At 52.0% G+C, this 15,684-nt stretch overlaps 1 protein-coding gene across 4 annotated transcripts in view; it reads left to right on the top strand.

Annotated features, from left to right (window-relative positions):
* The window catches only part of MIER1 (MIER1 transcriptional regulator), a 108,258-nt gene that overhangs the window by 17,924 nt on the left and 74,650 nt on the right, over window positions 1–15,684 (top strand). For all 4 annotated transcript variants that reach the window (XM_075320337.1, XM_075320334.1, XM_075320333.1 and 1 more), the window contains 3 exons: window positions 11,772–11,901; window positions 13,444–13,508; window positions 13,719–13,791. In XM_075320337.1, the coding sequence (XP_075176452.1) occupies window positions 11,772–11,901; window positions 13,444–13,508; window positions 13,719–13,791 (268 nt within the window). The remainder of the gene's footprint in view (window positions 1–11,771; window positions 11,902–13,443; window positions 13,509–13,718; window positions 13,792–15,684) is intronic.

The following is a 15,684-nucleotide window of genomic DNA, read 5'->3' as shown; positions in this document are numbered from 1 at the left end:
CAGTGTTTCTCCACCACAGAGCTCAGGGGACGTGGACTCCGCAGGAGTCCACCCTTCAGATCAATGTTCTGGAAATCAGGGCAGTGTATCTTGCCCTTCTGGCCTTCCAACAGTGGCTGGAAGGAAAGCAGATCCGAATCCAGTCGGACAACTCCACAGCGGTGGCATACATCAACCACCAAGGAGGGACGCGCAGTCGGCAAGCCTTCCAAGAAGTCCGGCGCATTCTAACGTGGGTGGAGGACACAGCATCCACCATATCCGCGGTTCACATCCCAGGCGTAGAAAACTGGGAAGCAGACTTCCTCAGTCGCCAGGGCATGGACGCAGGGGAATGGTCCCTTCACCCGGACGTGTTTCAGGAAATCTGTCGCCGATGGGGAGTGCCGGACGTCGACCTAATGGCGTCCAGGCACAACAACAAGGTCCCGGCATTCATGGCGAGGTCGCGCGATCAAAGAGCTCTGGCGGCAGACGCATTGGTTCAAGATTGGTCGCAGTTCCGGCTCCCATACGTCTTCCCACCTCTGGCACTCTTGCCCAGAGTGTTACGCAAGATCAGATCCGATTGCAGCCGCGTCATACTCGTCGCCCCAGACTGGCCGAGGAGATCGTGGTATCCGGATCTGTGGCATCTCACGGTCGGTCGACCGTGGTCACTGCCAGACCGACCAGACTTACTGTCCCAAGGGCCGTTTTTCCATCAGAATTCTGCGGCCCTGAACCTGACTGTGTGGCCATTGAGTCCTGGATCCTAGCGTCCGCAGGATTATCTCAAGGAGTCGTAGCCACAATGAGACAAGCTAGGAAGTCAACGTCTGCTAAGATCTACCACAGAACGTGGAAGATTTTCTTATCCTGGTGCTCTGCACAGAGAATATCCCCTTGGCCATTTGCATTGCCCACCTTTCTTTCCTTCCTGCAATCGGGGTTGGAAAAGGGCTTGTCGCTCAGCTCCCTTAAAGGGCAAGTCTCGGCACTATCTGTGTTTTTTCAGAAGCGTCTAGCACGTCTTCCTAAGGTGCGGACGTTCCTACAGGGGGTCTGTCATATTGTGCCCCCGTACAAGCGGCCGTTAGATCCATGGGATCTGAACAGAGTACTAGTTGCTCTGCAAAAGCCGCCCTTCGAGCCTCTAAAGGACGTTTCCTTTTCTCGCCTGTCACAGAAAGTGGCGTTTCTTGTTGCGATCACATCGCTTCGGCGAGTGTCTGAACTGGCAGCTCTGTCATCCAAGGCTCCCTTCCTGGTGTTCCACCAGGACAAGGTAGTGCTGCGCCCCATTCCGGAGTTTCTTCCTAAGGTCGTATCCTCGTTTCATCTTAATCAGGATATATCCTTGCCTTCCTTTTGTCCTCAGCCGGTTCACCGGTATGAGAAAGACTTACGTTTGCTAGATCTGGTGAGAGCACTCAGAATCTACATTTCTCGCACGGCGCCCATCCGCCGTTCAGATGCACTTTTTGTCCTTGTCGCTGGCCAGCGCAAGGGGTCGCAGGCTTCTAAAGCCACCCTGGCTCGATGGATCAAAGAACCAATTCTGGAAGCCTACCGTTCTGCTGGGCTTCCGGTTCCTTCAGGGCTGAAGGCCCATTCTACCAGAGCCGTGGGTGCGTCCTGAGCATTGCGACACCAGGCTACGGCTCAACAGGTGTGCCAGGCAGCTACCTGGTCGAGTCTGCACACTTTCACCAAACATTATCAGGTGCATACCTATGCTTCGGCGGATGCCAGCTTAGGTAGAAGAGTCCTGCAGGCGGCAGTGACATCCCCGTAGGGGAGGGCTGTTTTGCAGCTCTAACATGAGGTATCTCTTTACCCACCCAGGGACAGCTTTTGGACGTCCCAATCGTCTGGGTCTCCCAATAGAGCGCTGAAGAAGAAGGGAATTTTGTTACTTACCGTAAATTCCTTTTCTTCTAGCTCTTATTGGGAGACCCAGCACCCGCCCTGTTGTCCTTCGGGATTTTTTTGTTGTTTGCGGGTACACATGTTGTTCATGTTGAACGGTTTTCAGTTCTCCGACGTTACTCGGAGTTAATTTGTTTAAACCAGTTATTGGCTTCCTCCTTCTTGCTTTGGCACTAAAACTGGAGAACCCGTGATACCACGGGGGGGTATAGCCAGAAGGGGAGGGGCCTTGCACTTTTTAGTGTAGTGCTTTGTGTGGCCTCCGGAGGGCAGTAGCTATACCCCAATCGTCTGGGTCTCCCAATAAGAGCTAGAAGAAAAGGAATTTACGGTAAGTAACAAAATTCCCTTCATCTCCATGTGCCGATCGCACCCGAACATCGTTTCCTGCGTTTCGCCATCGGGGACGAACACCTCCAGTTCATCGCATTGCCCTTCGGCCTGGCGACGGCCCCACGGGTTTTCACCAAAGTCATGGCATCCGTCGTGGCGGTCCTGCACTCTCAGGGCCACTCGGTGATCCCATACTTGGACGATCTCCTAGTCAGGGCCCCTTCTCGGGTGGCGTGTCAACAAAGTCTTACCGTCACTCTGGCGACTCTCCAGCAGTTCGGGTGGATCATCAATTTCCCGAAATCCAAGTTGACGCCGACCCAATCACTGACTTACCTCGGGATGGAGTTTCATACCCAGCCAGCGTTAGTCAAGCTACCGCGGGACAAACAGCTTTCTCTGCAGGCGGGGGTGCAGTCACTTCTTCGGAGTCAGTCACACCCCTTAAGGCGCCTCATGCACTTCCTGGGGAAGATGGTTGCAGCTATGGAGGCAGTGCCGTTCGCGCAATTCCATCTACGGCCACTCCAATGGGACATTCTTCGCAAATGGGACAAGAGTTCGGCTTCCCTCAACAAGAACATCTCCCTTTCACTTGCAACCAAAACATCACTTCAGTGGTGGCTCCTACCCACATCTCTGTCTCGGGGAAAATCCTTCCTCCCCCCAACCTGGGCCGTGGTCACCACGGACGCGAGCCTGTCAGGTTGTGGAGCGGTTTTTCTCCACCACAGGGCTCAAGGAACCTGGACTCCAATAGAATCGTCTCTTCAGATCAATATTCTGGAGATAAGGGCAGTATATCTAGCCCTATTGGCTTTCCATCGGTGGCTGGAGGGCAGGCAGATCCGAATCCAGTCGGACAACGCCACTGCCGTCGCCTACATCAACCACCAAGACGGCACTCGCAGTCGTCAAGCCTTCCAGGAAGTCGGGCGGATTCTGCAGTGGGTGGAAGTCACAGGCTCCACCATCTCCGCAGTTTACATCCCGGGCGTGGAAAACTGGGAAGCAGATTTTCTCAGTCGTCAGGGCATGGACGCGGGGGAATGGTCTCTTCACCCAGACGTGTTTCGAGAGATCTGTCGCCGCTGGGGAACGCCGGACGTCGATCTCATGGCGTCACGGCACAACAACAAGGTCCCGGCCTTCATGGCACGGTCTCAGGATCACAGAGCTCTGGCAGCGGGCGCTCTGGTCCAGGATTGGTCGCAGTTTCGACTGCCATATGTGTTTCCCCCTCTGGCGATGCTGCCCAGAGTACTACGCAGGATCCGGTCCGACTGCCGTCGCGCCATTCTCGTCGCTCCAGACTGGCCGAGGCGGTCGTGGTATCCGGATCTGTGGCATCTCACGGTGGGTCAACCGTGGGCACTTCCAGACCGCCCAGACTTGCTGTCACAAGGCCCGTTTTTCCATCTGAATTCTGTGGCCCTCAACTTGACTGTGTGGCCATTGAGTCCTGGCTGCTAGCGTCTTCAGGGCTATCTCAGGATGTCATTGCCACCATGAGACAAGCCAGGAAGCCAACGTCCGCCAAGATCTATTACAGGTCTTGGCAAATCTTCTTATCCTGGTGCTCTGATAACGGTTTTCCTCCATGGCCGTTTGCTTTACCCACATTTCTTTCATTCCTACAATCTGGAATGGACAAGGGTTTGTCCCTCGGCTCTCTCAAGGGCCAAGTGTCGGCGCTCTCCGTGTTTTTTCAAAAGCGTCTAGCCAGGCTTCCGCAGGTCCGCACGTTCCTGCAGGGGGTTTGCCACATGGTCCCACCTTACAAACGTCCTTTGGAACCTTGGGATCTTAACAGGGTTCTGACGGCTCTTCAAAAGCCGCCTTTTGAGCCGCTGCGGGATGTCTCTCTCTCCCGTCTTTCTCAGAAGGTGGCCTTCCTGGTGGCAGTCACATCACTTCGGAGAGTGTCTGAGCTTGCAGCGCTGTCATGCAAAGCCCCCTTCCTGGTTTTCCACCAGGATAAGGTGGTTCTGCGTCCTGTCCCGGAATTTCTCCCTAAGGTGGTATCCCCTTTTCATCTAAATCAGGATATCTCCTTACCTTCCTTTTGCCCTAATCCAATTCACCAGTGTGAAAAGGATTTGCACTCTTTGGATCTAGTGAGAGCACTCCGGTTCTACGTGTCTCGCACGGCGCCCCTGCGCCGTTCAGATGCGCTCTTTGTCCTTGTCGCTGTTCAGCGTAAGGGCTCTCAGGCCTCCAAGTCAACCTTGGCTCGGTGGATCAAGGAACAGATTCTCGAGGCCTACCGTACTTCTGGGCTTCCACTTCCTTCAGGGTTGAAAGCCCATTCTACCAGAGCCGTAGGTGCGTCCTGGGCTTTGCAGCACCGGGCGACGGCTCAGCAGGTGTGCCAGGCAGCTACGTGGTCTAGTCTGCACACTTTCACGAAGCACTATCAAGTACATGCCTATGCTTCGGCAGACGCCAGTCTAGGTAGGCGAGTCCTCCAGGCGGCGGTTGCCCACCTGTAAGAGGGGGCCGTTTTCGGCTCTCTTTATTGAGGTATTCTTTTACCCACCCAGGGACTGCTCTTGGACGTCCCAATTGTCTAGGTCTCCCAATGGAGCGACAAAGAAAAAGGGAATTTTGTTTACTTACCGTAAATTCCTTTTCTTCTAGCTCCTATTGGGAGACCCAGCACCCGCCCCTGTGCCCTTCGGGCTGGTTGTTCTTTTGTGTACACATGTTGTTGATGTTGATTTGTTCTTATGGTTCATGGTCTTCAGTTCTCCGAACATCCTTCGGATTGAATTTACCCTAGACCAATTTATAAGTTTTCTCCTTCCTGCTTTTGCACCAAAACTGAGGAGCCCGTGATGCACGGGAGGGTGTATAGGCAGAGGGGAGGGGTTACACTTTTCTTTAACGTTCCTTTATGGGAGACCCAGACCATGGGTGTATAGCTAGCGACCTCCGGAGGACACACAAAGCACTACACTCAAACGTGTAGCTCCTCCCTCCGGGCTATATACACCCCCTGGATGACAATCTACCCAGTTCAACGCTTTGTGTTCCAGGAGGATCACACACACTTTTATTTCCTCATATTTTTTTCAATTTTATTTTAATGTTTTAAAGATTTGGAAGAAAAGCGGGTCCAGTCTGGACTCCCGGCATGTCCCTTCACGCTCCACTCTGCGGGGTGCTGTTAAGGTTGATTTTAATAAGGCTGGAGCCTTCACATGCCGAGCTCCTTCGCATCCTCTGTCGAGGCTCTGTTTGAAGTGGGAGCCTCCACGGTCCTCTCTGCTTGCAGGAGGCCGGCTCCATCCACAGCCCTGTCTAGTCCCTGCTGGAAGGAGCGTTAACCCCCATTCAGGGACATGGCCCTGCGTCTCAAAGCTAAGTATTGAGACGTTTTTTCAGGGGTCCCGGGTACTTTTATTATGGGGGCAGTATGTGCTTTAGCGTTACTGTTAATTTCGGCCGGTTCTGGGAATTTCCCATGAGAACCGCGCCGACGGTGCCTGCTCGTCGGCCGCACTTTAAAATCTAGGCCCCGGCTTCAGTTTGGGCCTAGTTTCGTTTTTGGCTTCTTCTGTATGTTTTGCATACAGCGACGCCCACCGCCCGGCCAGCAGAGTGGAGGGCACTCCCCTCTGGGGGGATGTCCCCTCCTCTGTCTACCCCCCTGTGTCTCTCTGGCCTCTGTGTTTTCCCGCTCCTGGGCTTATACACGCCCCCCTCCTTCTCCCACCGCCATTTTCTCAGCGTTTTTATCACTGAGAAGCGCTGGATGCTACTGCTGCATACTTTTTGGAAGCTGTCACTTTACAGAGGAGCGGTGAAGTCCAGAGGGCACACAGAGAACAGGGCTGGTAAGCCACAACCTATGGTTGTGGATTTTTATACACTCAGGCTTTCTACAGGAGTGTGTTTTGGCTGCAGAGCTTCCTCCACAGCAGCATGTCTGTCACTAGGAGCAAGGCTGCAAACATGTATGCTATATGCACTGCTTGCAAGCTAATTCTGCCAGAGCCTAGCACGTACCCACATTGTGATAACTGTGCTAATATGGTTGTGTCTCAGCCTGGAGCCTCCGCAGGGGTCCCTCCGGCTGCTTCGGTCCCGGTGGCTGAACCCCCGGCTTGGGTAGCATCCTTTACACAGGCTCTTTCCAAGTCGTTTGCCGATTCCATGGGGCAGCTGTCTCAGACGCTGCTGTCTATGCATCAGCCTCCCTCTCAGCCCCCCTCTCAGGGTGTCTCTGCTGCTCAGAGCTCTGCAGAGCCCTCAGAGCATGTCCTCGGACCCAGTCCCCCCAAACGGAGACGCACGGACCCTCCTCCTTCCTCGTCCCACGGCTCTGATTCACAAGCCGAGGTGCAGGGCGAGGATGATTCATTTACTGTGGGCTCAGACTCTGCCTCTATGTACCCCATTGACTTGTCTGAGGGCGATGCGGACGTTAGTGACTTGATTGCGTCCATTAACTCCGTACTGAACCTTAACCCACAGGAGTCAGAGGATCAACCCTCTCTGGTAGAGGTACACCAGTTTACCTCTCCTAAGAAGCCTAGCAGTATGTTTTTTAACCACTCCAGCTTTCAGACCACTGTTAACAAGCCAAGGGCCTGTCCTGACAAACGTTTTCCGAAACGTAGTTCAGATGACCGTTTCCCGTTTCCACCGGAGGTGGTTAAGGACTGGGCCCAGTCCCCAAAGGTAGACCCTCCAGTGTCCAGAATCTCAGCCCGCACAGTAGTTGCGGTGGCCGACGGCACTTCTCTTAAGGATCCCACTGACCGCCAGGTTGACCTTCTGGCCAAGTCTGTATTTGAGGCGGCAGGAGCCTCCTTCTCTCCGTCTTTTGCGGCGGTGTGGGCTCTTAAGGCTATCTCTGCCTCTCTGGCGGAGATTCATTCCCTCTCCAGAGACTCTATTCCTGAGATGGATGCTTTAACCGCCCGAGCTTCAGCTTTTGCATCCTACGCCATGTCTGCCGTCCTGGAAGCTTCTCACCGCACGGCAGTGGCCTCCGCTAATTCCCTCGCGATCCGCAGGATCTTGTGGCTTCGAGAGTGGAAAGCGGACGCTTCCTCTAAGAAGTACCTTGCGAGTCTCCCTTTTACTGGGTCACGGCTGTTTGGGGAACAGCTGGATGACATAATTAAGGAGGCTACTGGCGGGAAGAGTACTTCCTTGCCACAAGCTAAACCCAAGAAACCTACCCAGGGCAGGAACCAATCGAGGTTTCGTTCCTTTCGTTCCTCTAACTGGTCATCCTCTAAGCCCACGGTCTCGTCCACTACCGCCAAGGATCGTAAATCCAACTGACGCGCAAAGCCGCGTCCTCAAAAGACCGGAGGAGCCGCTGCCACCAAGGCAGCCTCCTCGTGACTATCTGGCCGCGCCAGCAACGTCCTTGGTCGGGGGCAGGCTCTCCCACTTTGGCGACGTGTGGTTGCAACACGTCTCCGATCAGTGGGTGCGGGACATCATCACCCACGGCTACAGGATACCCTTCTCTTCCAGCCCGCCAAACAGATTTTTTCTGTCCACCCCCCCCTGCTCCAAAGCCGCCGCCTTCGCTCAGGCCGTGGCATCCCTGCAGACCAACGGGGTAATTGTTCCGGTCCCCGCCCGGGAACGGTTCAGAGGTTTCTACTCAAACCTCTTTCTAGTTCCCAAAAAGGACGGTTCCTCCCGGCCCATCCTGGATCTCAAGCTTCTCAACAAGCATGTTCAGGTGCGGCACTTTCGCATGGAATCTCTAAGATCGGTCATTGCCTCAATGACCCAGGGAGATTTTCTCGCATCCATCGACATCAGAGATGCCTATCTGCATGTGCCTATTGCGGTTTCACACCAGCGTTGGCTACGCTTTGCGATCGGAGAGGTACATTTCCAGTTCGTGGCTCTTCCCTTTGGCTTAGCCACGGCCCCCCGAGTGTTCACCAAGGTCATGGCAGCAGTGGTTGCTGTCCTGCACCTCCAGGGATTGGCAGTGATTCCTTACCTGGACGACCTTCTAGTCAAGGCCTCTTCCAGTGTAGACTGCCAACGGAGTGTCTCTCTCACTGTCGCCACGCTAATTCAGTTCGGGTGGCTTGTCAACCTTCCCAAGTCGACTCTGACCCCGACCCAGGTACTCTTGTACCTAGGGATGCAATTCGAGACTCTGCCGGCACTTGTCAAGTTGCCCTTAGTCAAACAGCAGTCCCTTCGTCTGGCGGTGCGCTCTCTGTTGAGGCACCGCCGTCATTCCCTCAGACGCCTCATGCAGGTGCTGGGTCAGATGGTGGCGTCCATGGAAGCGGTTCCCTTTGCCCAGTTCCATCTGCGTCCCTTGCAGCTGGACATTCTCCGCTGTTGGGACAAGCGGATCTCTTCTTTGGACAGGCTAGTGGCTCTGTCATCACAGGCCAGGAACTCCCTTCAGTGGTGGCTTCAGCCCCTCTCCCTGTCACAGGGGCGGTCCTTCCTGACTCCGTCCTGGGTGATTCTCACCACGGATGCCAGTCTCTCCGGTTGGGGAGCGGTGTTTCTCCATCACCGAGCACAGGGCACTTGGACTCCGTCCGAATCAGCCCTCCCGATCAATGTGCTGGAGATCAGAGCTGTGTTTCTAGCTCTTCTAGACTTTCACCACCTACTGGCGGGCAAGCACATTCGGGTTCAGTCGGACAACGCGACAGCGGTTGCCTACATCAATCACCAGGGCGGAACTCACAGCCGTCTGGCGATGTTGGAGGTTCAACGAATCCTCCAGTGGACGGAGGACTCAAAGTCCACCATATCCGCAGTCCACATCCCAGGCGTGGAAAACTGGGAGGCCGATTATCTCAGCCGTCAAACCGTGGACGGCGGCGAGTGGGCCCTGCATCCGTCAGTGTTCAGATCAATCTGCCGCAAGTGGGGCACTCCGGAAGTAGATCTAATGGCTTCCCGGCACAACCACAAGGTTCCGGTTTACGTGGCTCGCTCCCACGATCCTCAAGCCTTCGCAGCAGACGCACTGGTTCAGGATTGGTCTCAGTTCAGTCTGGCCTATGTGTTTCCCCCTCTAGCGCTCTTGCCCAGGGTTCTGCGCAAGATCCGAATGGAGGGCCGTCGAGTCATACTCATTGCTCCGGACTGGCCCAGGCGAGCCTGGTACCCAGACTTGCTCCGCCTGTCCGTAGAGATCCCGTGGCATCTCCCGGACCGCCCAGACCTTCTCTTTCAAGGTCCGTTCTTCCGCCAGAATTCTGCGGCTCTCAGATTGACGGCGTGGCTCTTGAGTCCTGGATCCTGACGGCTTCAGGCATTCCCTCTGAGGTCATCTCCACCATGACTCAGGCTCGGAAGTCTTCCTCGGCTAGGATTTATCATAGGACTTGGAAGATTTTCCTGTCCTGGTGTCGCTCTTCCGGCCATGCTCCTTGGCCGTTCGCCTTGCCGACCATCCTGTCTTTTCTACAGTCAGGTCTACAGTTGGGTCTGTCCCTCAATTCCCTTAAGGGACAGGTGTCGGCTTTGTCGGTATTGTTCCAGCGGCGTATCGCTCGACTGGCTCAGGTGCGCACCTTCATGCAGGGCGCATCTCACATCATTCCTCCTTACCGACGACCCTTGGATCCCTGGGACCTTAATTTGGTCCTCACGGCCTTACAGAAACCCCCTTTTGAGCCTCTCAGGGAGGTTCCTTTGTCCAGACTTTCACAGAAAGTCGTCTTTCTAGTAGCCATAACTTCTCTCAGGAGAGTTTCCGATTTGGCTGCGCTTTCTTCGGAATCCCCCTTTTTGGTGTTTCACCAAGACAAGGTGGTTCTTCGTCCGACTCCGGACTTTCTTCCTAAGGTGGTGTCTTCCTTCCACCTTAACCAGGACATTTCATTGCCCTCTCTTTGTCCGGCCCCTGTGCATCGCTTTGAGAAGGCGTTGCACACCTTGGATTTGGTGCGGGCGCTCCGCATCTATGTGTCTCGCACCGCCGTGTTTCGGCGGTGCACCTCACTTTTCGTGCTAACCACGGGTCAGCGCAAGGGCCTTTCGGCTTCTAAACCGACCCTAGCTCGTTGGATTAGGTCGGCCATAGCCGATGCCTACCAGTCTTCTCAGGTGCCTCCCCCGTCGGGGATTAAGGCGCACTCGACCAGAGCTGTCGGTGCCTCCTGGGCTTTCAGGCACCAGGCTACGGCTCAGCAGGTGTGTCAGGCTGCCACTTGGTCCAGTCTGCACACTTTTTCTAAGCACTACCAAGTGCATGCTCATGCTTCGGCAGATGCGAGCTTGGGCAGACTCATCCTTCAGGCGGCTGTCGCCCATTTGTGAAGTTAGGTTTTGCCTACTTCTCAGTTTAGTTTATTTCCCACCCATGGACTGCTTTGGAACGTCCCATGGTCTGGGTCTCCCATAAAGGAACGTTAAAGAAAAAGAGAATTTTGTTTACTTACCGTAAATTCTTTTTCTTATAGTTCCGACATGGGAGACCCAGCTCCCTCCCTGTTGCCTGTTGGCAGTTTTTGTTCCGTGTGCTTCACGGCTGTTGTTAGTAGACAGAGTTCTGGTTTTGCCGAGTTTTACTCTATCTCTACTTATGGGTGGATGTCCTCCTTCAGCTTTTGCACTGAACTGGGTAGATTGTCATCCAGGGGGTGTATATAGCCCGGAGGGAGGAGCTACACGTTTGAGTGTAGTGCTTTGTGTGTCCTCCGGAGGTCGCTAGCTATACACCCATGGTCTGGGTCTCCCATGTCGGAACTATAAGAAAAAGAATTTACGGTAAGTAAACAAAATTCTCTTTTTTAAAGTGTAATACTTTGTGTGGCCTCCGGAGGCAGAAGCTATACACCCAATTGTCTGGGTCTCCCAATAGGAGCTAGAAGAAAAGGAATTTACGGTAAGTAAACAAAATTCCCTTCTTTTCGGACTATAAGATGCACTTTTTCCCCCCAAATGTTGGGGGAAGTGGGGGGTGCGTCTTATAGTCTAAATGTAAGGCATGGCTGTGGGGAATGAGGGTGCTGCAGTGGCGCGGGTCATCGGGGGTATGAGCAGGCTGCAGCAAGTCCTACCGTGACCACGTGGGCCCGCTCATTTCATATGCACGCCCATCATCTCAGCGCTGAAGCCGGCGCTGACGGATGGGCGGGGTATGCGCGCATACTAAACAGACGGCCCACGTGATCACCCCTGGCAACTACAGCCTGGAGTGATCATGTGCGGCTATATTCACTGCCCCCCGTACATCATCATCAGCGCGGGGGGCCGTGAATCAGTGCACTCACCGGCCACGATCCCTGCAGCATCGCTCGTCCGGCTGTGTGTGGAGATTAGCGGTGCGCACAGCGATGATGTCATAGTGAGTTTTGTAGATAATACAAGGCACTGATTTAAAACATAAATACATGTCAATGTCTTGACAGTCTATTTTAAAAATATTTAGTTATTTTAATCGTCAAAATTTCACAAAATAGGGCAATTTTACGATGGAGAACTTCTTGATCTGTAAATAGTTTCTAGAAGTCTTATTATTATTATTATTATTATTATTATAAATATTCTTTTGGGTCCTTCCCCAGGATGAAGCCATTAAAGATTCATCTGGTCAGGAAGACGAGACTCGCTCCTCTAATGACGACCCCACACCATCAGTCACTCAAGATACACAAGAAGTCATCCGTCCTCGACGCTGCAAGTATTTTGATGCAAGTGAGTGATTGCTCATTTTATATATATATATATATATATAATGCGATCTTCCAGAACGGTTCCATGTAATGACACATATTTTCATCAGATTGAGCAGCCAATTGTAATAACAACTAAAAGTAATAAAATAGATGAAACATTGAACAATTGGTTGAAAGAAAGAAAATGGGGTGATGGGCCCCCCCCCCCATTTTCTTTCTTTCAACCAGTTGTTGAAATGGGGCTGGGCTGGGGTCACTGGAACTTTTCTAAACTTCATTTACTGTCAATTTGGCTTAAGAGGGTACTGCAAAAATCTACTAGCTGTAGAAGCCCGTACTAGGCGTCCCGCCCACCCAAAAGATGATTCCTGTTTCTTTTGGGTCCTCCTTCTATATGTCATGTGTAAATACATTCATGAAATACTTTCTAGTTAACTTTAATCCCTTAAAGGGGATCTGTCACCAGGATTTTGCTCCCTCATCTGAGAGCAGTACAATGTAGAAACAGATCCTGATTCCAGCGATGTGTCACTTACTGAGCTGTTTGCTGTCATTTTGACACAATAAATGTTTTCCATGCTGCAGATCTAGCAGATATACAGAGCTCATGAATATGCTGGACTACCTGGCAGCACACCAAGTAGTCCTGTAATCATAATCTACACTAAGCATCCCAGGAAATGACACATTGCTGGAATCAGGATCTCTGCCCCTACGTTGTGCTGCTCTCAAGATTAGGTGGCAAAAACCCGGTGAGAGATTTCCTTTAACAACTTATGATGTGCTATGTATGTCATAAGTCGTCTCCCTGCCTTTGCGGGTTTGCACACCGAACCGAAATCTTTCCTTGCAGAAAAAGGCTGTCATTCAGCCTACATCCGACTCTTAACAGCCAGAGGTGGAGCGACGCTCTGCAAGTGTTAACCTGTTAAATGCTGATAGCAATGTCTGACAGCGGGATTTAACACTTACTGACAGGGGGGTGCTTTTCTGACACCTCAGCAGCGTCCCCGCAGTGTGATTGTGGAAGGCCGATGTGCTGTCATAATAGCCACGGGTCTGCTGAAGGCCCCTGTGTCTGTCATCAAAGCACTACTGTAAAAACCAGTCCATGGCCGGCGTTCATAGGAGACTGTGAAATCTTTTATATACAGCAATTCTGTGGCACTGCTGTATATAGAACAAGTGATCAGACTATTGCAGGTTCAAGTCCCCAAAGGAGACTAATAAATACAGTACAAAATAGAAAAAAAATATTTTTTAAAAAAATATGAAAATAAGAAAAAAATATAATAGTTCAGATCACCCCCCCCCCCTTTTACCACAATTGCAGAATTTCACATTTTCTTGCTGACCATTACATCATATGATATAAAATGAATGGAGCCATTTAAAAGTAAAACTCATCCCTCAAAAAAAGAAGCCCTGACATGGCTATATCAATAGAAAAATAAAGAAATTATGACTCCTGGAATAAGGGGCGTAAAGCAACGAAAAATTGCTGGTTAATAAAACCTTCTGGACTTACAGTAACAAAGTAAAACAAGTGTCTTTTTCACAGATAACGAAATTGAAGAAGAATCTGAAGATGATGAAGATTATATTCCATCAGAAGATTGGAAAAAGGTAAGTCTGATTATGACTACATTTGATAGAACGGTCAGAATGTCTGATAACGGGGGGTCCTGATCCATTGAGAGGAGGTGTGATGTGAGCTCATGCGTCACAGTCCCATAACCCTGCTTAGCTATAGACTTGACTATATTAAGTGATTGGATATAAAAATGACAGGGTTTATGACACATTTTATTTTATTACATTTGTTTTTCCTCCAAGGAGATTATGGTGGGGTCTATGTTTCAAGCTGAAATTCCAGTTGGAATCTCTAGATACAGAGAAACGGAAAGAGGTGAGAACCTGACCCAGAAAATATAGTAAAAGGACTGAAATTCAGTGTATGTTGTCTTGTAACTTTTTATTTTTTGAGTGTATCCTGCGAAGCACTTTACTACTTATGCTACGTATAAGTGATGGTTGTCTAGAAATCAGCTAAAATAGGTAGATTCTAAAGTGGATCCGTCCTCATATCTCACAATACAATATGCAGACATTGTTAGATAGATCTGATGTACTTACTATGAAAATCCGCAACACATTATTGCGCCTGCCGTATTTTTTGGATTATAAGGCTATGTGCGCACGTTGCCTTTTTCTTTATCGTTCCTTTGGGAGACCCGGACCATGGGTGTTTAGCTTCTGCCTCCGGAGGACACACAAAGTACTACACTTAAAAGTGTAGCTCCTCCCTCTGAGCTTATACACCCCCTGGTGAGCAGACCCAGCCAGTTTATCGCTTTTTGTTCAGGAGGCATACATCCACACATGCATTCTCATATGATTTTTTCCTTTTGGAATGAGTTTGAAGAATTGAGGGTCCACGTCTGGACCCCCGGCATGTCCCTTCTCACCCCACTGTGTCGGCGGTGTTGTAAGGTTGATTTCCTAGGCTGGAGCCTTACATGCCGTGCTCCTTCACCTTCCCTCCTGGGCTTTGGCTTGAAGTGGGAGCCAGCACGGTCTCCATGCCTGGCAGGAGACCGGTCTCCATCCACAGCCCTTCAGGACCCTGCTGGACCGGAGCACTCATCCCCAGGGACCTGGCCCTGCGTCTCAGCAGCTAAGTACCTGAGGCGTTTATATATGGGGGTCCCTGTGCTGTATTGTTTGGGGAGAGTGTGCTTGTTGTATTTACTGACATTTCCGGCGGGTTCTCTAGCTATCGCCCGAGAACCGCGCCGATGGTGCCTGCTCATCGACCTCGCCGCTCAAATCTAGGCCCCGGCTTCGCCGGAGGCCTAGTTTCGTTTTTCACTGCCCTCACATGTCACTCATGCAGAGGGACAGCGCGGCTCCTCCCGGCGGCCGTTCTGCACAAGGGAGGGACACTCCCCACTGCTGTGCATGTCTCCTCCCCTGTAGGTCTCTATGGCCCTCCAGATCCCGCTCTTCATGCAAGTCCCGGCCCCTCTCTTCGCTCCGGCGGCCATTTTCTCAGCGTTCACTCAGCGCTGGTCTCTGCATCCCTGCTGAGGTGCTGTGTTTGGGGGTCCGGGCTTCGGGATCTGGAGGGCACACAACACCGCTCTGCACAGCACAGCGGTCTGGTAAGCCACAACCGATTTCTTTATCGTTCCTTATGGGAGACCCAGACCATGGGTGTATAGCTTCTGCCTCCGGAGGACACACAAAGTACTACACTAAAAGTGTAGCTCCTCCCTCCGAGCATATACACCCCCTGGATGACAAATCCAACCAGTTCAATGCTTTGTGTTCAGGAGGTCACACGCACACATGCATTCTCTGAATTTTGATTTTTGATTTCAAAGATTTGGAAGAAAAGCGGGTCCAATCTGGACTCCCGGCATGTCCCTTCTCACCCCACTGTGTTGGCGGTGCTGTTAAGGTTGATTTTACAAGGCTGGAGCCTTCACATGCCGCGCTCCTTCACCATCCCCTGTGGCTCTGGCTTGAAGTGGGAGCCATCACGGTTCTCACTGCTTTGCAGGAGACCGGTCTCCATCCGCAGCCCTTTCAGGATCCTGCCGGACGGAGCGATCACCCCCCAGGGACCTGGCACCTGCGTCTCACAAGCTAAGTACTGAGACGTTATTACCACAGAAAGTGGTCTTTCCAGGGGTCCCTTGTACTTTATATATTGGGGAGAGTGTGTTATATGACTGTGTTAACATTTCCGGCCGGTTCTCCAGTTTTCACTGGAGAACCGCGCCGATGGTGCCTGCAC

Source organism: Anomaloglossus baeobatrachus, chromosome 8 (assembly GCF_048569485.1).
Source record: "Anomaloglossus baeobatrachus isolate aAnoBae1 chromosome 8, aAnoBae1.hap1, whole genome shotgun sequence".
Classification (NCBI taxonomy): Eukaryota; Metazoa; Chordata; class Amphibia; order Anura; family Aromobatidae; genus Anomaloglossus; species Anomaloglossus baeobatrachus.
The sequence above is the reverse complement of the archived record's forward strand: the minus strand, read 5'-3'. Positions and strand labels throughout refer to the sequence as shown.